General features: G+C 39.8%; 1 protein-coding gene across 4 annotated transcripts in view; it reads right to left on the bottom strand.

The window, feature by feature from the left end:
- Window positions 1-22956, bottom strand: part of SLC16A12 (solute carrier family 16 member 12) — a 96119-nt gene that overhangs the window by 17022 nt on the left and 56141 nt on the right. For all 4 annotated transcript variants that reach the window (XM_004461417.5, XM_058298807.2, XM_058298809.2 and 1 more), the window contains exon 2: window positions 5092-5343. In XM_004461417.5, coding sequence (XP_004461474.2) covers window positions 5092-5201 — 110 coding nt within the window. In that variant the 5' untranslated portion in view covers window positions 5202-5343. The remainder of the gene's footprint in view (window positions 1-5091; window positions 5344-22956) is intronic.

Here is a 22956-nt window from a genome sequence, read left to right as displayed (position 1 = left end):
CACATCTCAGAGCTGGAGGTGGTCTTTGACTTGTAAAGCAGATGTTGCTTTTCAGGTATCAACTCCATTTCAAGTGGTCAATTTACTAATAGAGTATCATTCAATTACACAATGAAATATGATTCTTAACACAGATACATGTTTGGTAATAAGATGTCTCAAAGAAAAAGTGATCAATACTGTGATGGTTAGGCTAATGTGTCAACTTGGCCAGTTAATTGTGCCCAGTTGTTTGCTCAAGCAAGCACTAGGCTATTTGTAATACAAGGACATTTATGGACTTTAGTCATCAGTGAGTTTACTGCATAGATGGCTGATTATATCTACAATTGACCAGGGAGATTGCCATCAGGAATGAGTGATGTTTTATCCAATCAGCTGAATGCCTTAAAAGGGGAAGTGATTTCAGCATTCAGAGAGACTTTCCCAGCTTGTCTTTGGACAGCCAGTGTCTCCTGGGAGTTCATCAAGGACCTTCATTGGACTTTTATTAGAGCCCCTGGTTTGCCTGCCCCCAGAATCTGGACTTGGACATCCCCCCAGTCATGTGAGAGAATTTTATAAAATCTCATATTATTTACAGATATCTCCTGTTGATTCTGTTTTCCTAGAGAACCGGGACTAATACAAATACACATTAAAGAACAGAGGGAGTAAATAAATAATAATGACTGCTTTAATAGCCTGCACAACTTTAAGCTTTATGTAAATTTTGTGTGGAAAGTAACACCATCAGTTACAAGGTGTGGTAGTTTGGAGCTATATGTACTCCAGAAAAACATGTTCTTAAAATTAATCCATTGCTGTGAGCCCATTGTAAGTAGGACCTTTTGATGAAGCTACTTCAGTTAAAGTGTGACTCACCTCATTCAAGATGGGTCTTAATCCTCTTACTGGAGTCCTTTATAAATGAAATGACATGAGAGAGACAGAGAGACACACAGAGACAGAGACAGAGAGAGAAAAAGAGAGAGAGACCAGCAGTTGCTGCCATGAGCCAGAGGAGCCAAGGAGAGCCGGCAGCTGGTCTGAAGGAGGAAAGCATCACCTTGATGATGCCTTGATTTAGCATCATTACTGACTCAAACTGTAAGCCAATAAATTCCCATTGCTTAAGCCAACCCCATTCGTGGTATCTGCTTTAAGCAGCATAGGAAACTAAAATATAAGGCAAGAGCTGAAACATATGAATTAAAAATGGCCTGAAATATATGATTTTTAAGTGAGCTGGGTCATAACTGTAGCAAAACCCAGGAAACAATATAAATGTCTATCAATAAAAGTGCATTAATAAATTACAGATACATCTATATAGTGGGATTCTAAGCAGCTATTTTTCAATGAAGTAGAGCCATATGTGCTGATAAGGAATTATTTCTAAGAGATATTAAGTGGGGGGGAAAGTTCAAAACTGTGTGTATAGTATCATCCCCTTGGTGGGAAAACATGCATTTGTATTAATATATGAAAACCTTTTTTAAAAATTTCTGGATCGACCTCAAGAAATTTAGCAAGGTTAACTTTAGGCAGTAAAACTGGAGTTCAGGAAGTGAGGACAAAATGATATTTTACTTTATACCTCTCTGTATTGTTGGAATTTTTACCATCTGAATGTATGGTTTCATTTAATTCTATTTGTTAAGTAAAATAAATTAATTGCCCAATAGATGGTGATTATCTGAAGTGAGCAAATCACCCTAGCATCTGTTTCTTTATTCCTATCTCCAGTTCTCTTAGCTGCTTCCTGGGTCATAACATTTAGATTCTGATGCTGGCTGCCACTTAACACTTCTCTCTTCTGAGCTTATTCTGCTCAACTATCCTCCTCTTAGCATCTCCCAGTAATCTATTTAACAGGCCTTTGCTGCCAGCCACAAATGCCTTCTCTGGTTATCAGCTAAACCCTTGGCAGTTCTAAAACAAAACCTGCCCAACAGTACCACAAAACGAGTAACACATGCAATACATGGCAGATAAAGTTTGAAACGTCTTTCTCTTTCATTTCTGCATCTCCAAATACTTCCCACTCTATTCCAGCAACAATTTCTCAAGAAAACCTGCCCTGAACTCCCTGGTCAGAATCAATCCCTCCCTCATCAGTGTTATGTTATACTCTGCTATTACCTAATATATATTTAGCACATTTTAATTTTTGTTTCACAGTTACTTATGCCTGAGCTTACCAGATCATGCCTCAACATCTCTATCTCTTTGGAAGCACCTAGTAAAGCACTTTGTCTTCAAAAACTGTATAGAACATATTGGTGGAATTGATTTCAATTCAAAAGGAAGTTGAAAACATAAAGGTACAACCTAAAAAAAGATGCAAGACTTTCAATCTCCATAGGAGCCATCAGATCTATTGGTCATCAACTTTTGAGAGAAAATTGAGATTCAAATCCTGCCTAACAAAACAAGCCATATAAAATGCTAAAGGAGCATTAAAGACTATCAATAAATTTGTGTCCCTGATGTAAGTCCTCTATTTTCCATGGGTGTTTACCCCAAGTTAGAGCCATAGTTCCAGAGAACAACATTCAAAGAATCAGCACACACAGTCTCTCCCAGCCTTGATGTGTATTTGTCTGTACATGAGTTGAGGGTAACATCACCCATGCCAGGTGCCAACAGGGCAGAGACGGCAGAGGCCTTCTATAAGAGGAATTTGGAGACAACTGTCCCCGGCACCATAACTTCTCATTACTGACATGAGAGCCCCATGGATATGAGGGGGTAACTCACCTTAAAATAATGATTTCCATGCCCAGGGCATTTTGTTTTTTGTAAAAAAAAAAAAAAAAAAAAAAAAAAAGCTATGTCTTCTATTCCTGGGGTTGTTGTTCTAAAGGATAAGCTACATAGTTTTGCAGGGAACAAGGAATTGGCTTCAGCATTTCCTCTAACCTTCTATCTCTCTTTATTACAGAAGTGGGGATTGAAGCAAAGCTCCCAAAAATCATTTCTCACAATGAAAAGGCTCCAGCAGGGGACATGAATGTGAGTGTCCTGTTGTGTGCAAATGTGTGTAGACACAGTATAGTGTAGAGTATATGGAGGAGCAGGCCAAAGTGTGGTGTATGTATGAGAAATAGCAGACTAAGGAAAATATTTAGTTGTGTGTTAGAGCAATTGTGGTTTGTGTGTGTGTGTGTGGGCACGCATGTCAAGAGTCAATGGATCAACAGTGTGTGTGCAGTGGCAAATAAAAAGATGCGAAGTAAAACAAAAACTGGGATTCCAGTTTGGCTTTATCCTACAAGTCGCTTAAGTATAGGTTAGTCAGGCTTTCTTATTAGCAGTGCCTTAGTCTATAATATGGGAGTAGATAAGCCTATTCCACCTAAATCACAAGACTCATATGAAGCAATGTAATTGGGGGAAACATCATATTATCCCAGCCAAAAGCACTATGGACAACTCTATGAGTGCAGTTTCAATATGAAGACCCCATTTCCCAGGAGATATCAGCAGGAACCCTCCTTATAAAACATTAAGCCCACTTCCAGAGCTTCCAGAACGCTCTCCTCATGGGTTCACACATAAGAACCAAGATGAAAGAGATGTCTTTTAACTCCACCACCTCCTCACACCCAGATCACAAGACTCAAAACAAAATAGACTCAGCATCAATCACATTTTTTAGAACAAATTTATAGTTTGTCATGACATTTAATTGGCTAAATTTTATTGTAGCAAAAGCAAGCATCCAGATTCTTTCCTGCATTATATCTTTGTTATTGGGAAGGGGAATATCAATCCCTTTATCAATGATTCCATCATTGATCATAGAATGCTACCTGGCACATGAGTTACTGACCACCTAAAACCAAGTTATTAGTACAAATTACATTCATGTACTGCCAAGGGTGTGTTGCGACAGAAGAGTAACAAAGAGTTCTACTCGAATAAAAGCACCAGTAGATAAAAGAGCTAGCACAATGCAGATTTCAAGTATATATTTATTCCAAATATATGAAAAGTGATTCTCATTGTATACATATTTAACTTAAGCATATTCAACACTATGCCCTTGGAAAGAGGAAAAACAAAGAGGGAGAGAGAACTGAGCAAGTGAGAATGAGAAAAACCCTGTATTAATGCTGCTGCCATCCAAATGCTCTTCTTCAACCTAGAGTCTCCATCTTCACAGTCAATGCAAAATGAAACAAAATAATTTAAATTCTAGCTTTTTAAGCCTCCAAGTACTCAGTATCTGGTGAGACAAGGGGTTTTCAAGGATTATTTTAACCTTACACATTTTCCCTTTTGGAATGAATATAGACCCTAACCCTGTGTAAGATTAACTCCATGTGATAAAGTCACAAATTCATTGTAAACCTTCCAATCATGCTCTTGTCACCTGGAACTCATTTTTCCTCATCCCTAGACTCAAAGCTACATGTTACACCATTAAGATCTTTTGCTATCAGTTTGTCCAGAGTGTCTTTTTTTATTTTTGAGTTTTGAATCACACATTCAATGAACTCCATATTTCCACCATAAAACCTTAATGAAAAGGTAATAGATAAGAAAATTCTACAGAAATGGACTTGCAGAAATCATCTCACCAGTCCCTGGATCCATGCATGTCAGCATTTACTAACTTACCTTCTCTTATAAACTTCTGGAAAAGTGGTTTTATTATGAAAATACCATGGAAATATTCCCTCCTCTGATGAGCAAATCAAGACACTTCCCATATTATTTCATATATGATGTCTTTAATATTTCATAATAATTATAGGTAAAAGATGGAGGATAAAGGAAATTTGTATAACATACTTACAGTCTTCTGTAGCTGCTGCTTACGAAAACAAATAGCTAGAATAGCCATAGTATTTGGCCTAATTCTCCCAATTTAAGTATTAGATATTTTAGAAAAGACCACCACCAAGGTCTTTCGAGTGTCAAAAATCATATTTCTTGCAAAGAAAAAAATATCTGTGCTGTCAAGGGAAATATACACACACACTCAACATACACATATACACTTACATTTTCATGACAATGAGTTCAGAAATAGAATGAAGCAGACTTTGAAGGGAAAAAAGCAAGGTCACCTTAATAAATTAAGTAGAAAATTCCACTTACCTTGTGACTGCTCGAGTGCAGATGGTAACAAGGAAACAGCCAGCCACAATCATCCAGCCCCAGCCTCCATCTGGAGGGGATGTATACCGACCTCTATTTACTCTTGCCATTGTTTTGATCTGTCTTTTTTCTTCTTTTCCAAGTTATTCCAACAGCCAAGTAATGATCTGGGAAGAGTTTGCTGACCAGTGACTTCCTGTTGGCATTCAAGTTTGGCATAGAATGCTACCTGGCACATGAGTTACTGGCCATCTAAAACCAAAAATCAGGACATATTTGTATTTCATTGTCATATTCAAAAGTTGATTTTCACTTGGTAAAGATGATTACTAATTTCCTGTATGATTATAATTATGAATACAAGACTGGAGCAAAAACAATTAGTTTCCCTCAGTAACCTTCCTCCTCCTTTTTAATACGAGAATCTCTCAAGCTTTAACCAAATCCATGTCATCCAGCTAGATACCATTTTTCCTAAACTCCCTTAAAAAGTAGATTTGGCAACATGGTTTAATCTAGACCAAAATAATATGAGCAGAAGTAATACGTGCCACTTCTGGTTTATCACCTTAAAGGCAAAGTCCCTATCCCCCTGTCCAACAGACTGGAACATGGATGTGGAGATGAGAGAGCTCCCACTATTTAGATCAGGATATCACTCTAGGGGCTGGCAGAGCTGCAAGTTAAAAGGAACCTGGGTCACCAAACGACTCGGTGGAGAAGAGCTGTCCCTCCAGCTCTGAACTTTCACACACCTCTACACCGTTAGATGAAAATAAATAAATTTCCATTTTATTTGAGCCTCTGCATTTTGGGGTCTCTCTGTTACAACAGCTTAGATAATCCTAGTTGCTAAACTGAATGAGTCTAAAAGTAACTTCTTTGGTAGAATTTCTAACTGGGAATGCTATAATTTTAAAGGTGTATAATTCAATCTAGAGGATAATGACAAAACAGAATTGAAATCCCAGAAGTTGTATACAATAATTCAGTATACTCTAAATAAGGCAACAAAGATCAGGGGAGACAAAAAAGGATTATGCAATACATCATATGTTAGTTCTTGACCTTCTAGATATATTGATCAGAATTAACGGTACCAAAAATGTCATTAAAAACCTAGGTAAAAATATAGGCAAATATTTATCCAATCTCTGGATAGGAGAAAGACTCCCAAAGATGGAAATTAATGGAACACACCTAAGAAAAAGATATTTGTTGATTTGTCTAAATTAAAATTTGTTATTTCTATATATCATAACATGTAGTAAATAAAAATAAAAAGTAAACCAAAGACTTGGGGGAAAATATTAGCAATAAGTGGCTCAAAGAAGTAATACCTACAACATTAATTCATTCAACTTACAAATACTTAGTTATGCTTTATATGTGTAGGGCACTGTTTCAGGGCATTAGGGATTCAGTTATAAGCTAAACACACAAAACTCCTTGTGATGGGCAGACTAAAGTGCTCTCTACGAGCCCTGCCTCTTGTTCATGCTTCTGTGTAATCTCTCCCCTTGGGTGTGGGCAGGCTTGTGACCTGCATCTGACTATTAAAGTGTGGCACAGGTGATGGGATATTAGTCTGTGGTTATGATACATTATACAAGGTTCAGTCTTGCTAATAGATGTACTCTTGCTGGCCTTGAAGAAGCAAGCTGACATACTGTGAACTACCTACGGTAAAAAAGGGTCATTTACAGGGAATTGCAGGCAGCTTCTAGAAAGCTAAGAGGAAAGCCAATAGAAAGGAAAAAAAAAAAGTTCTCAGTCCTACAACCACAGGGTAATAAATTCTGTCAAAATCCCAAGTTGGCAGAATTTTCCCAAGTTGAGCTTCCAATTGAGAACTCAATCTGGCGGACTCATTGATTGCAGCCTTCAAAGACCCTGAGCAGAAGCCCCAACTAAACCATACCTCGATTGAGGCCATAACAGAAACTGTTATGGTGGTTTTCCTCAACACATCAAACAGGTTTTTTTTTTAACAATTTATTTTATTTATCCTGCCCCCCTTGTTGTTTGTGCACTCGCTGTCTGCTCTCTGTGTCCATTTGTTGTGTGTTCTGTGTCTGCTTGTCTTCTCTTTAGAAGGCACTGGGAACCGAACCTGGGACCTCCCATGTGGGAGAGAAGCACTCAATTGCTCGAGCCACCTCAGCAACCAAGTTTGTAGTGTCTCTCATTGTCTTTCTTCTTTGCATCTCTTTGTTGCATCAGCTCAATGTGCCTCAACCTGCCTGCCCATCACGCCAGCTCACTGTCTTGCTCATCTTCTCTAGGAGGCACTAGGAACTGAACCTGGGACCTCCCATGTGGTAGGCAGGAGCTCAATCGGTTGAGTCACATCTGCTTCTCTGAATAGGCTTCTTTTTTTTTTTTAAGATTTATTTTTTATTTATTTCTCTCCCCTCCTCCCCTCCCCCCCCCCAGTTGTCTGCTCTCTGTGTTCATTCACTATGTGTTCTTCTGTGACCACTTCTATCCTTATCAGCAGCACAGGGAATCTGTGTTTCTTTTTGTTGTGTCAGCTCTCCGTGTGTGTGGTGCCATTCTTGAGCAGGCTGCACTTTCTTTCACGCTGGGCGGCTCTCCTTACGGGGCGCACTCCTTGCGCGTGGGGCTCCGCTATCGGGACACCACTGTGTGGCACAGCACTCCTTGGGCACATTAGCACTGTGCACGGGCCACTCCACACAGGTCAAGGAGGCCAAGGGTTTGAACCTCGGACCTCCCATGAGGTAAGCGGATGCCCTATCCACTGGGCCAAGTCTGCTTCCTGAATAGGCTTCTTAATTACAGTTGGGAGATATTTTTAATAGGCAAAAAGAAGTTTTTCTACTGGATTGATAAAATCACAAGTTGACACAATTTTATAATGATCTCCAGAAGGAATCTTAAGTTGTGTTAATTAAATGAAGCATCACCTCAGTTTTCAAATATGACAGCATATTTGGGCAGCCATCTTTTTAAAAATTATTATTTAAACAAATCAATTTTCTTGGTACATAGTAATAAAGCATACAATTCATACAAAGTACAATCAGTGGTATTTGATATAATCACATAGTCATTGTGACAATCATATAATCACTTCAATCATTATTGGAGCATTTTCCTTATTTCAATAATAATAAACAAAAAGCAAACAAGTCAAATTCTTCACCTCTCAATCTCTCTCTGTTTCCCCTGCTATACATAGCCATTCTTCCTGGCTATTCTTGCACAATTATTTATTTATTCATTCAGCAGTTTTATTGAAATATATTCACATATCATACCGTCTATCCAAAGTGTATAATCAATAGTTTTTAGTATAATCATAATGTTGTGCATTCATCATCACAAAAAATTTTAGAACCATTTCATTATTCCAAAAAGAAAAACTCCACATCCCTTAGCATGCCTCTCTTAGCTCTAGATAACCATTAATCTAATTTCATCTTTATAAATTGATTCACATTTACATTTTATATAAATGGAATCATACAATGTGTTACACAATATATTTAATTCATAGTAGCACAATCATACAGTATCTGCCCTTTTGTGTCTGGCTGGGCGGCCATCTTTTAACTGTGAAGGACATTAACTTGAGGACAGCACAACAGAAAGATGAAAAGAACCTGGATCCTTAGTGATTTCATTAAGCTGCTGAATTAGGTTAAGTCTGCAGCCACCCTATCTAGCTTGTTAGGTAACATTTTACTTATTGTTTAAACTAGTTGATATTTCTGTTACTTCTGCCAAAAGAATCCAAACTGATATACCCTCAGAAATAATGTGCTGGAAACATCTCCTTTTTACATCTTATCCCCATACCATCTTTGATGATATCTTGGTGGTAGCTTGAAATCACCCATGGTGGGAGTATTTATACCAGAAATAATAAATTAGCAAACTACACCCCAGAGCTTTTTCTATCCTGCACCCTCCCCTCCCCTCCCCCTGAAACTGTTAAATATTTACTAGCACACCATTGCTACCTGAGAGTAGTTTAAGATATATATATATACATAATGTTTCTATGAACTATTAAGTAAAGCCAAAAAACTAGGAAATGATTTAAACACCCATATCATGAGCTAGCAACTTAACCAGCTTGTTACTTTTTTAAAATAAGGTGTGTAACTTGTCTGTTTTCTAAGGCAGAGTTAGGCAGACTGCTGCCTTCAAGCAAAAGTCAGCCCCTTCTGTAAATGAAATTTCACTGGCACACAACCGCACCTATTTACTTGCATTTTGGCTATGGCTGCTTTCCAGCCACAATGGCAATTCAGTTGTTGAAGCAGTACGAATTAAAGCAGTACAAATGGCCCGCAAAGCCTAAAATATTTACTATCTGGCCTTTTATGGAGAAAATTTTCAGACCCCTGTTCTAGAGAGATGTGATGTACTGCAGAATAAAATGCCAATATTTGGGAAGAAGGGATGGGAGATATTGATATTTATGACTATGGTGACAGAGTGACAGTGTTGAATAGTGAAAAATACTAGCAATCAGAATATTTGGGTTCTGGTTCTGAGTCTCCATTTTTTGAGTTACATGAACTCAGTCAACTTACTTTAACCTATCTGAGCCACAGTTTACTCATCTATAAAATGGGGTTAATATTCTCGCAGAATGTCTTATGAAATCAAACATGAGGAGTACCTAGTGAAAAAAAAATGTAGATAGTATTTTCCATGTGCCTTAACCTCTTTTCATTTATTCATCACTCATTCATTCAGTAAATATTTATTGTCTGTAGTGCACCAGAAATTATTCTAGGAGCTGGATTTACACCCTCGCTGTCTAATTTACAGGATTTTGGTAAGAGTAAAATGAGAACGGTCACTAACTGGCAGTGAGCAAATCAAACTTCAGGACATTTTATTTAGGCCCACAATGTTTCTTAAATGTTTAAATTAGTCACAACATGGAAATATCAGAAGAGCTTGAAAACTGGAAACCTCTAAAAATATGGACCTTATTCCCTGTAGCAGCCATTGGCGGGAGCCAAGCGGACGTGCCCCCTTTTGGATAAGGCCTACACTCCCACCTCACCCTGTCCCTGACATTTTGTATTCTAACCCTGGGATATTTTGCTTATGGACAATACCTGCTAGGCCCACAGAGGCAAAAGATCTTCAACTTCAGCCTTTACCGTGTTGCCAGTAAATCAAAGCTTAATGTGCAGCCACATGTGAGTCACATTCATGACATACTTTCTCCCTCCCTCTCTCTGTCTCTCTCTCTCTTTCTCCTCCTCCCTCCCCTTCTCTCTTTCTCTTTCAATCCCAAAAGTGCTGTGATCGAAGGTTTTACCTACATCTGCACCCAAACACACACATAGTATGACTAGGGACACAACCAAGTGTCATGGAATGATAGAACCGATTGTACACTTTAAAAAGTAAAAACTTACAAACCTCTGTCTTGGTATAGTCCCAGCCTCTTAGGTTTTTCCATTTAAATAACCCCCAAGGTTATGCTGTTTTCCAGCTTAAGCCTCTGAATCCACCTACCCATAAACATCCAGTATAAGGACCACCCTGAGTTGGTGCCGTCTAGTGCTGTTTTAAAATGTTGAAACAGGTAGTGCTGTGGCCCAGCCCTTTTGAAAAGCAATATAATATGATGAATCAAGGATTAGAAAGTTATTCATATTCTTTGAACAGTAATCCCATTTCTGGGAAATTATCCTGAAGAAATAATTTAAGAGAAGCCAAAAACTATGGTAATGGCTAAGAAACAACTTGAATATTCAATAACTAGAGAATGTTTAGAGAATTATGATACATTAAAACAAATGGTGGTAGGTGTATGTCCAAGAGACTTAAATCTTTGGGCTGTCCATGTACCAGCTGGGCCCTGAACCTCAGCGGAGTTGCAAAACCTACTCTCCAGTTCATTGGACTTACCCAGGACAACTAACAAGGAGGAGAGGATGGACAACCACCACACCAAGGAACTGAGAGAGTCTACAACTGCAAGCAAGAGAGCCCCATCCATCAACCATACGGGACTGAGTCCTCCTCTCAATTAGAAGTGGAGTGGGCATCACCATCCCAGAATCCTCAGGATTGGGGAATAAAATATGGACTAGAGTGGACTTACTGGTATTCTACTATAGACTTATTGTGATTCTAGCAATGGAAGAAATTATATCATTGGTTGGAGACAGTGGCCACTGGAGGTGCTGAAGTCAGGGAGAGGGACAAAGAGGTGAAATTCAGGGGCAATTTCAGGACTTGGAATTGTCCTGAGTGACACTGCAACGACAGATATAGGTCTTTATATATTTGGCCATAACCTACAGAATTGAGTGGGAGAGAGGGTAAACTACAATGTAAACTGTAACCCATGATTAGTGGCAGTGTTCCAAAATGTGTTCATCAATTGCAATGAATGTACCACACTAATGAAAGAATTGTTAATGTGGGAAAGGGTAGGAGGTGCGGGGAGTGCGGCATATGGGAATCCCTTCTATTTTTTATGTAACATTTTATGTAATCTAAGTATCTTTTAAAAATAAATGAAAAATACGTTTTAAAAAACAAATGGGGGAAGTGGATTTGGCTCAATGGATAGAGTATCCACCTACCACATGGGAGGTCCAGGGTTCAAACCCAGGACCTCCTGACCCGTGTGATGAGCTGGCCCACGCACAGTGCTGATGCACGCAAAGAGTGCCATGCCACACAGGGGTGTCCCCCATGTAAGGGAGCCCCACACACAAGGAGCATACCCCATAAGGAGAGCCTCCCAGTGCGAAAAAAGTGCAGCCTGCCCAGGAGTGGCACCACACACACAGAGAGCTGACGCAGCAAGATGAAGCAACAAAAGAGACATAGATTCCTGGTGCTGCTGACAAGAATACAAATGAACACAGAAGAACACACAGCAAATGGACACAGAGAGAAGAAAACTGGGGGCGGGGGGCGAGCAGGGAATGGGAGAGAAATAAATAAAATATAAATCTTTAAAAATAAAACAAATGGGATAGTATGCATTCCTTTATATTTATATATAGGAAGATAATATTATAATAAGATAAATATTTATGATGCAATGTTGAAGCAAAAAGTAGACTCTAAAATTTTGTGTACATTGTGACGGAAGCTATGTAAAATTACATACTTGTGACTGTCACAAAGAGTGGAAAAAATATACAAAATGGAATATAGTTGGGCTTGTATGATTAAATTATGGTTCTTCTTCAAAATTTTATTTTCTTAAATAGATATTTCAAGTCTACTCCTGCAGTGTAAACATGAGCACAAAAATCTCTTTTGTTTGGTTTTTCAGGACTAAAAATAACCATATCATTTCTTGAAACTGCACATTGGAAATTAGGTGATTATTCAATAGAGAACACCCTGCAGGCAACAAGCCCCTGGCAAATAAAATGTTTTGTTTCTTTTAAAAAAATATTAAGCATCATTAGTTTTTGCATTGCCTCTGCTATACCCAGATGTTTCCGTTTTCCTTTGTTCTAGTTGAGCATTCTGCTTTTGGCATTGCCACATTTTCTAAGCTAAGAATTGATTTGTGTGGGTCTCTCAAAAAACACAATTGCATAAATTTTTTTAAAAAAAGAATTTCAGTAATAATTCCAGTATTCCTGTGGTAACAGCATCATGAACCAAAGTCTGTTTTAAGTCAGAGAGTCAACCTGGGTAAAACACAGAACAAGGAACATCCTTACAGGATTCCAGGGTGGGGAGAAAGCGATTCACACATTGTCACATGACTAAGTGTGACTTCTCTGAAGGCACTTGTAAGCAATATTATTAATAGTGCCTCATAAATAATCGCACTTGATCCTCACAACCTTTAGAGATAAGCACCATATCTCCGCCTTTCACAATGATGAAACTGAAGCTCAGAGAGGTGAAGGGATTTGCCTGACAGCACTACATCTGAAAGGAAATGGAGACGAGTCGCTTTGGCAAATTTTTGACAGCACTTGTCCATCTGCCCTCTAGGTTTCGGAATTACTAACGCACATTTTTGTCAACAAGAACTCCAAGCAATATTAAAGCTTAAGCACCCGTTCATGTGCGTGACCATGGCAAAATGAAGGGGGGGAGTCAACAAGACTAACACAAAGGTATACTGCGGCTCACAGAGCAACTCACGGGAGTTTCTTTCAAAACAGGTCCCTTAATAGAGTTGTATGTATTCAGAAGAAAGGCACAGGTTAGACAAAGCTAACTTAGTTTCCTAGAGACTTTGGAGCAGCCTGCAGTTCCCCTATGATATTAGTTTGAGCATTCTTATAAATAATTAACCCACCTAATATTAGACAAATATAATGGAAAAGTCATTTATTAACAGTATACCTAAAACAAAGGAAACATTTTACCATCCTGCAGTTCTTCATTTTACTAATCAGCATCCAATTTATTTTATTTTGACATTAACCTTTGAAATTTAATTGTATCCTGCATCTCATTCTGGCTTTAGAACAATTTCTGAAGCAAAAGAGGTTCTCTACTATGATATTTCTCCAAGGTTACTTCTTACAGTGCAAACTGGGAAACAGTCTCAATCTCACTTCACCCTCTTTGCTTCCAAAAATCTAAACATTTACAAAGAATTCTTGCTAACATTCAGTAACCTCCCAGGAAAGCACATTCATGTTTCCCACAGTAGACCTTTCTGAAGTGATCCCTTCTATCCGTTTAAAACACACACACACACACCTGCACATTTCTTATATCAGTAAACAGCTAGAGGAAAGAAAGAGTGGTTCTGAGACTACGCCCCTTGGTGGGCTGCCAGTATTGTCTCTCCATTTTTTTCTCCTTTCTCCATCCCTTCTGTTTCCAGTGCTTCAGTCTTCAGCCAAATTTGTGAATTGGTTTGCAACCACAAAAACGGCAAAGGGTGTGTGGTGGGAAAATACCAAGAGTGGGAATCAGGACCACTGGGTTCAAGTGACACTACTTAGTCATGTGACCATGTGTGAATTGCTTTCTTTCTGTGCTATATCCTAACATATAAAACCAGGGGGTTGAATTACTGATGTCTATACTCTTAAGCCAGTGACTAATTATTAAGTATCTCTTCCCCAATATATGTTACCTGGCAGACTAGGTACTCTCAGTAAACTCTGATTGAGTTCACTCTGCTATGATTAAATAACTTAGAAGGAGGAAGCAACTCTTAGTTATTACTTAAGAACCATGAAATTGATCAGTTTCTTATTTTTTAGGCATTTCTAAAAACAAAATTCCTATAATATAGATAATATTTTTGAAATATATCCTGATATATTAACCTTTGTTGGTAAGCCAGTTTCTCTCAATGGTCTTTAAGATGAAGCCAAGAAGCGTATTGCTGTAGGGAAGAGAAGATGGATCATATCCAGAAAGATATGTCCACAGGTGAAGAACCAGGGGATTGTGTTGTAGAGGAAGTTCCCACCACACAGGAAGAGAAAGTAGGAAGTTACATAGAGAGGAAGGGGGATTTTTTTTAAGGAAGGGGGGTGAGTTGCCCAAGTTTCTCAGGGACCACCTCTCCCAGTCCCTTAAGTCTGTAGCAGAGGCAGATATATAGTACAGCAAAGAGAGAGAAGCCTGGGTAGTTGAGGGGAAGCTGCAATAAGGATGTGTGTGCTACATGTTCCCTGTGGAACTATGGGAAGACACCGCTTTGCTGGCTGCCCTTACCAGAGGTGGTGCCCCCTGAACATCTCTCAAGTTCCATGTAGCACACAAGTGATGCAGATGTTCTCTCATGCGCTTAATGGAGATGTGGAAGATAGCTAAGAGATGAGAGCCAGGGCTATGGCAAAAGGTAAAATGAGGAAACGGACTTTGGCCCAGTGGTTAGGGCGTCCGTCTACCACATGGGAGGTCCGCGGTTCAAACCCCGGGCCTCCTTGACCCATGTGGAGCTAGCCCATGCGCAGTGCTGATGCGCACAAGGAGTGCCGTGCCACACAGGGGTGTCCCCCACGTAGGGGAGCCCCACGCACAAGGAGTGCACCCATAAGGAGAGCCGCCCAGCGCGAAGGAGGGAGCAGCCTGCCGAGGAATGGCGCCGCCCACACTTCCCGTGCCGCTGACGACAACAAAAGCGGACAAAGAAACAAGACGCAGCAAAAAGACACAGAAAACAGACAACCGGGGGGGGAGGGGAGGGGAGGGGAGGGGAATTAAATAAATAAAAATAAATCTTTAAAAAAAAAAAAAAAGTAAAATGATTCCAAGGCAAACATATGATCTAAATGGAAATCATAGCTAAGCCTCAAGAAGAACCACAACAAGAGAGGTGCAGGATTCTCTTTAGGCCCAGGCCATACAGAGAGAATAAACCATAAGTTTTACCAGCAGCAGAAACTTCAGCCCAGTTACGCATTGAGGACAGAAGTCAATACTTAGAGACTGGCAAGATGAGTTTCACTCTATATAGAGATCCAGGAGATCAGCAGGATGCCCAGGGATCAATACTAGGGAAAACGCTGCAGAAGCCAATGAGAATTCGGTGAACAACTAGGGACTTACATGCCAGCCAGTTCCTCCACCATTACCATGAGGACCCATGAGCTGTCGTCCCCTGAACACCATCACACACACACACACACACACACACACACACACACACACTCTTAATGTGTGGTGCAGAGTAAGAACTCAGTCAGTGTTGACCAAACAAATGATGGTCTGCCCTCACCAGGGAGAAACCCATCAAGTCATAAGAAATAAATTAAAGCATCAATAGTCACACACTTCAATAATTTGTTTGAAAGAAATGTGAAAAAAATATTCACATTAGACAAGGCAATAAAATTAAATCAGCCATTACAACTATAAAATGAAGAATATTTAGCACAGCCAGCTTTTCTCTAAATAGTGCACAACCAGGAAAACAGCACTGTCCTCCCAGAACTACCAGCCAGTTCTAAGAGCCCCATACTCTAACTCCTGAACCAGAGAGTAAGCCACAAAATAATAATAGTAACAGCAGTTTCTATTTAGGGGAGCTTAATTTGCCAAGCTCTGAATTCACTACCTCACATACGTTATCTCATTGCATCTTCATCACAACCCTGTGTGGTACATATAATTATCTCCACTTTACAGGTAAAGTAATGATGCTTTGACTGTCCAACATTCAACGAAGGTCTGACTTCAACACTCATTCTCTTACTTACTAAATGCTGCTGCCTTTCTACAAGCCTCTAAGCTCTAGCAGCCTCTGAGCACTGTTGTTAGGTTCAATGTCGTGTCCCCAGCACCTAGAGTGGTACTAGACATATATTTGATCAATATTGTTGTTAAAGGTAAGCCTCTTGTGGACATTCATAGAGAAAAGTGCCTGGGCTCCTGATCACTTGACATTCTATCATTCCCTCTTGCCAAGAGTTAAATGGCTAGTTCTACTCCAACCCAGGTCTCCAAGCCCCATTAAAGACCCTAGCCTATGGTAGGAAATGCAGCAGAGACCATGTGTACCAAAGGGTAACCTTCCAGATATGCTAGGAGAGAGGATTCTAACACTTTTCACATTGTCTTTACAGCTATATAGCAAAGCATTCCAGCTGATAGTCTAACAGACTTCTGTTGATGGGGAAACTCAAGCTCCAAAAGGGACTGCACATGGGAGTAAAGTAAAAGAAACCCCTTCCCTCTCTGCTCAGGTTTGCACGTTTTTTGGTCCAGCCAGCCATTTTTGTCCACTTGGGGTCTCTGTGCCTTTGGTCCACCTTCTAGTACGTATAGAGATTTATTTATTTTTGTTGCTCAATGTCAGTGCACATGTGCTATGCAATGTAAAAATAATATATATACACATATTGTTGTTAGGTGAAGAAAGACTAGTGATTTGCTGTTTTTTGTTTTGTTTTTTTTTTTTTGGTTCTTCTCCAACAGATCCTTGTAAGGGGGAAGTAAATAATTACTGACTCAACCAGAACTTTTGGGATGTCTGTCAGAGACCTTTGAGCACTAAGTTGAAACATTGATTTTGCTGAAGAAGCTTCTGAAGTTTGTACATTCTGTGCGATACCTTGGGGATGAGAATACTTTATATAACTCCTAAAATAAACAGCGGAGTGACTTACATGTTATTTGGTCTACAGAAAGGAAGAAAAAAAGGAAGAAAAACAACTCATGATTTACATGAGACAGAGAATAAAAAGCAAAATTCTTTCCAACTCTTTTAGCCCCTAATCTACAGAGCCACTGATTCTACGCAACATTAGAAAAATGCTTACTTTTGAGTTTAACAGCTTGTTGACAGTGCAATTTATAACCAGGTGCTTGCTGCTTCTTTTGGCAGTAATAGAAATAGTAATTTTTTTTTCTCTCCTATTTGGAAGGAGGAAGAACTATAACATACAGTCAATTATCTCAGCATCTAGCACAATGTCTCGACAAAGCTGGTGCTCAATATTTGTATGGTGAATGAAAATATTTTGTCTAACTCAATGACCTTGCAGAACTCTTTGATTCTAATTTTACACTTTTACACAATATGGAATTATTGTGTTGGCTTATGTTATATCAGAGGCTGCAGCCAAGACTCTTAGGGTTTGAGATGCATTTACAGAGTCTTTTTGTTAATCCACAGAGGCCTTTTATTAAAGAACAGTTCTGCCTGTCTATACCACAACCCGTTCTTCACTGTGATTGCTGTGTTATCTGCCATGTCCTTGAAATGGGAGGGGCAATGAGGCAAATATTTCAGTTGTCTAGGAGTTAACCCCTCACATCATGGATTATTGTGGAGAACCAGTAGTTTGAAAGAACATGTGCAGGTGGAGCAGCACAGGTGTGCAATCAGGGCGTGATCTCCCTAAGAGCAGGGAACTCTTGCTACCCCCATTCGCTACCCTTTCTCATGTGCCTAGGACAGTGTCTGGGTGAGAATATGTGCTCAATCAATGTTTAGCAAATGAACATCCCCAATTCTTTCTTTTGGACATTTTCTCAAATCACATGGGGAAAAGATAAAAGGAAGTTGAGACTGTAAGAAGGAATGAAATTGGGATGCATATGACAACATGGATAAAACTAGAGGGTATTATGTTGAGTGAAATAAGCCAGACACAAAAGGACAAATATTGTATGGCCTCACTATTGTGAACTAAATAGGATGGGTAAACTCAGAGATAAACTCTAGAGTACAGGTAACCAAGAAATAGAAGGTAAGTTGAGAATGGGAGATGATGTTAAATGTAAATAGCATTATTAATAAAGTTAACTGTGGGAAGCGGACATGACTCCACTGATAGAGCATCTGCCTACCATATGGGAGGGCCCAGGGTTCGATACCCAGGGCCTCCTGACCCATGTGGTGAGCTGGCCCACAGGCAGAGCTGCCACATGTAAGAAGTGCCCTGCCACACAAGGATGACCCCATGTGGGGGTACCCCACGTGCAAGGGGTGTGACCTTCCAGGAGAGTCGTCCTGCGTGAAAAAGGCGCAGCCTGCCCAGGAGTGGCAGCGCACACATGGAGAGCCTATGCAGCAAGATGACGTAACAAAAAAGAGACACAGTTTCCTGGTGCCGCCAAGGGTACAAGTGGACAGAGAAGAACACACAGCAAGTGGACACAGAGAGCAGACAACAGGGGGCAGGGAGGGGAGTGAAATAAAGTAAATTTTTTAAAATTTAACTGTAAAAGTGTGGGAATGAATAGAGCTCAGAGTAACCCATTATAGTGAGTATAACTAACACTGCTGATTTATAAATGTTGATTGTGGCCGAAAGGGTAGGCTACGGATGTAAATGTCAATTGAATAATCTAGGGAATGTATAACATAGTAATGACGGTGGTGGATGAAGGGTGTGGTTAATAGTATAAATATAAGAATGCTCTTCTTTTACAAAGTGCTAACAATATAGTGGTACATGGGAAAATTACAACTAATGTAACTTATGGATGATAGTTAATAGTAGTATTTTAATATTTTGCAGCAATTTTTTTTCAATACTGAAGGACAACAACAGGGAGGTATAAGGGAGTGTGGTTTTCCTTTTGGAGTAATGAAAACATTCTAAAATTGACTGAGGTGATGACAGCACAACTCTGTGATGAAAAAGAGAGCCACTGAGTGCACACATTGAATGGATTGCACAAAGCATGGGGCTGTATAACGCAGGGAATCCAGTTAGATGATGGACTGTGGTTAACAGGACAAATACCAGAACATTTCCTCCTGAACAATAACAAATATATAATACTAACATAGGGTGTTAATAATTGGGTGGGTTGGGGGGAAAATACACCAAGTATAAGATATGGCTGTAGTTTGTAGCAATATTTCAATTATGCTCTTTCACAGTTAGTAATGAATGTTTCACAACAATACAAGGTGTTGATGGTGGGGAGATGTACGGGAGCCTTGTATGATGATATGCATGTTTGTTTTGTAAATTCACAAATTTTACTATACATTTATTGATTATGTATGTTCATGTACAAATGATATACTTTAACAAAATTTTATTTTAAAAAAAGAAAGCTGAGGAACAGGGGCAAGAAATTGTATCGATTCTATCTGTTCTTTTATCTACTGTCAAACCCTATTATCAGGCTTTCCCAGCATCTGGGTAAGACCCCTGTGTGATACATCTCATTGGCTACACAAGGGTTTATTCAGGCCCTGACCCCAGACCAAGCCAATCCGGGAAAGAAAACTTCACTGCCAGGTTGGTCCTCTCTTCTTGCTTTTGCAGAGTGGCAAAAAAGAAGTGTGGGCTGCTAGAGGGCTCACCCAGAGCCTGGCACTCAGCCCACTGTCTGCCCCACACTGCAAGGCCATTGAATTCCACAGGCCCTTAGAGATGTTTATTTTTGTGCTCTGTAGACTCTGATCACTGCTTGAGCCCCAGTAGGTCACCCAAAGGACAAGGTGTTGCCAAGGCTGAGAATGTGATGTGCTATTTATTGCAAGCCTGAATCTCTTCCTTAAAATGAAAGAGTTAGTAATGATTCTACAAAAATTCTTTCAAGATGTGAGTGGTCATCTCTGACTCTTTCCTGATAGAAATAGCTGATTGAACCAGTTCATTCTACCTCCTTCCACTTATTGACCCAAAGGAAAGTGTGGTGACCTTTTCACAACAGCCTTAGAAGTAGTTCCCAAGTAGTTTTTTGCATGTGAATGTCCTTCATACATGTTTAAATATTTTATTTGCCCAACATGGCAATGGTTATACTTTTCAGCAATCTGATAATTAAGAAAATATATAATGACAACCATTAAAATGAATTTTATAACACTTTCAAGTAAATTTTACTTTATGCCTCACTAAGGTTCTTATGTACATTTGAAAATCATGGTAACTGTGTAAGATATTCTATCCACCAATAATGCTACACGTACATGTGGATTCACAGACCCTGCAGTAACTCTCTTGTCTCCTCGCAGGTCTGAGAATCCAGATTAGAAGTCCCCCTTCTGTTTACAAGCGTAGGGCTAATCCTTTGGAGAGCATGAGTTCTTTGTGGTTTACTGGGTGTTACTTAGTCAAGGCCCCAGCAGGAACTGGGAAAGTGAGGCGAGTTTAACAAAGACATTATTTAAAGGTGTGGGCAGTGTTAATAAAATCTAACAAAGTTGATGGAGCTTTCTGTGGCCAGCCACAGTTGGAAACCATCACCACCCCTACCTTGAAGGGGTAGAGGGAGAGAACATTTATTGGAATCTTAAGAGAGTCTCTGTAGGGGAAAGTCTTGGCTATAGAGGGACGCAGCCACTTCACAAGAATCTGATAGGAGAGGAGTCAAGGAAATAAGTACACCAGCCTAACACTCCTGCCTTCCAATTCTCTCCAGGGCCTCCCAGTAGCTGAACCCAACAGGAATCCAGTTGATGCAGTCCATAAATGTCAGCTTCCCAAGGGAGAAAGCAGGTAGAAACTGGATGAACAGTGACTATGGAGGAGCAAATGGAAATTGTCCTGCATGCCAGTGGAACCTGTAAGCTTCTCTTGTGGTGCAGCAGGGTTATAGCTAAAAGATTAGGTCAAGTCCTGAGCCAATGTTGGACCTCACCTTTCATCTAGATTAAATCACTGAAGGTTACCAACCCAAGTCTTGGGGGCTTATTTCAAATACAAAACTCAATTGTGCGGGAAACAGACTTGGCCCAAAGGATAGGGTGTCCGCCTACCACATGGGAGGTCCGAGGTTCAAACCCTGGGCCTCCTTAACCCCTGTGGAGCTGGCCTATGTGCAGTGCTGATGCGCGCAAGGAGTGACGTGCCACGGCGTCCCCTGCGTAAGGGAGCCCCACGCGCAAGGAGCGCGCCCCGTAAGGAGAGCCGCCCAGCGCGAAAGAAAGTGCCTGCCCAAGAATGGCGCTGCACACATGGAGAGCCGACACAACAAGATGACACAACAAAAAGAAACACAGATTTCCAGGGCCACTGATAAGGATAGAAGCGGTCACAGAACACACAGCCAATGGACACAGAGAGCAGACAACTGGGGGGGGGAACGGAGAGAAATAAATAAAAAATAAATCTTAAAAAAACTCAATTGTCAAACATCTCCTCTTTGATGCTGATATTTAAGCACTACCCTAGTTCCAGTTAACATCTTTAAATGAATGACTCCAAAATCTGCCTCTCTGCTCCCGATTTTCTCCCCAATTACAGATTCAAATTTCCAATGGCCTAATGAGGTACTCAAACTCACATGTATAAAATGTGCTCGCTGTTCTCTCCTGGAAACACATTTTTTAAATGCTATCAGCATCTTCCAACCAGATATGCTAGAGAACTTTGAATCATTTTGTCTCCTCCAAAATTCATAATGAATGAGTTTCCAACTCACCACTTCATCACTATTTTTTATCCTTCTCATTGTCTACATTCCTTTTTTATTTCCCATTGTCTTGAACCTGAACTAAGCCAGAGTCTGTCCTAGCCTGCCTGGTCCAATCTTGACAGTACAACTTACCTAGGGAGTGGCCTCGTTTAATTTGTTCTGCCACTTAGTAATGTTGAGTGCTTACTTAGACTCTCAGTGCCTCAATTTCCTTCTCTGTAGAATAATTCCATGAATAGTACCTCTAAACAATAGTTTAGGATCTCATGTCCCATGATTCCATGTGGAGGTAACTCCACTTGAGTTAAGTTCCTGACTTTTCCACTCCTCCCCACTTGCTTTTTCCTCCATAGGAGGAACAGTTAATTAACTGACTCATTAGTTTGAAAGAAATAGTTGCACATACTCAGCTCAGTCCTTCCCTTTCTTTACCTACTAGTAGAGAGCACTCAATCTTCTCATCTATTCCATTCAGATGTCCTTAAAAGGAGACCTGTGGTTGTGGGGAGCTCAGTGATTGCAACTGGGTAAGTCTGTCTTTTTCAGCCATAAAGTACTATATCTTTACATGGCTGGTAGTTCTAACCTTCATTCCCCAGTGATCAGGTGTTATCGGTACTTAAGGGGATGTTATGTTCTTCATCTGTTTGATGCCTGTTTTTACTTCTATATTGGTTTTGAACTTAGAGAAAAGATGGGTGTTCTTTATTGATCCTTTCAAATCACAATTCCTACCTCATGGAATTTTGAAGATGAAATATGGTGATCCTTATTATAGCACAAAACATAGGGCCAACCCACAGTGAGCAGTCAAATAAATGTTAACTATTATTACTATTAACATTGTTGCTATAAACTACCTCCTTGGCCTTAGGTAGGAAATAATGACTTTAAAATTCCAACATCCTACGATTATTACAATTTTATATATGAAGATAGATGTGGGAGAATACATTTCAATGAAGTATACCTTCATAAACTGCACGAGAAGATCCATCACCATTCACTATCCAAAGACTTTCTGTGGACACATTCATGTATGTTCTGAGGCTGCATGCAGAAACTGCTCTAAAAGAGCATTTC

Source organism: Dasypus novemcinctus, chromosome 6 (assembly GCF_030445035.2).
Source record: "Dasypus novemcinctus isolate mDasNov1 chromosome 6, mDasNov1.1.hap2, whole genome shotgun sequence".
Lineage (NCBI taxonomy): Eukaryota > Metazoa > Chordata > Mammalia > Cingulata > Dasypodidae > Dasypus > Dasypus novemcinctus.
This window is presented reverse-complemented; position numbering and strand designations above follow the sequence as displayed.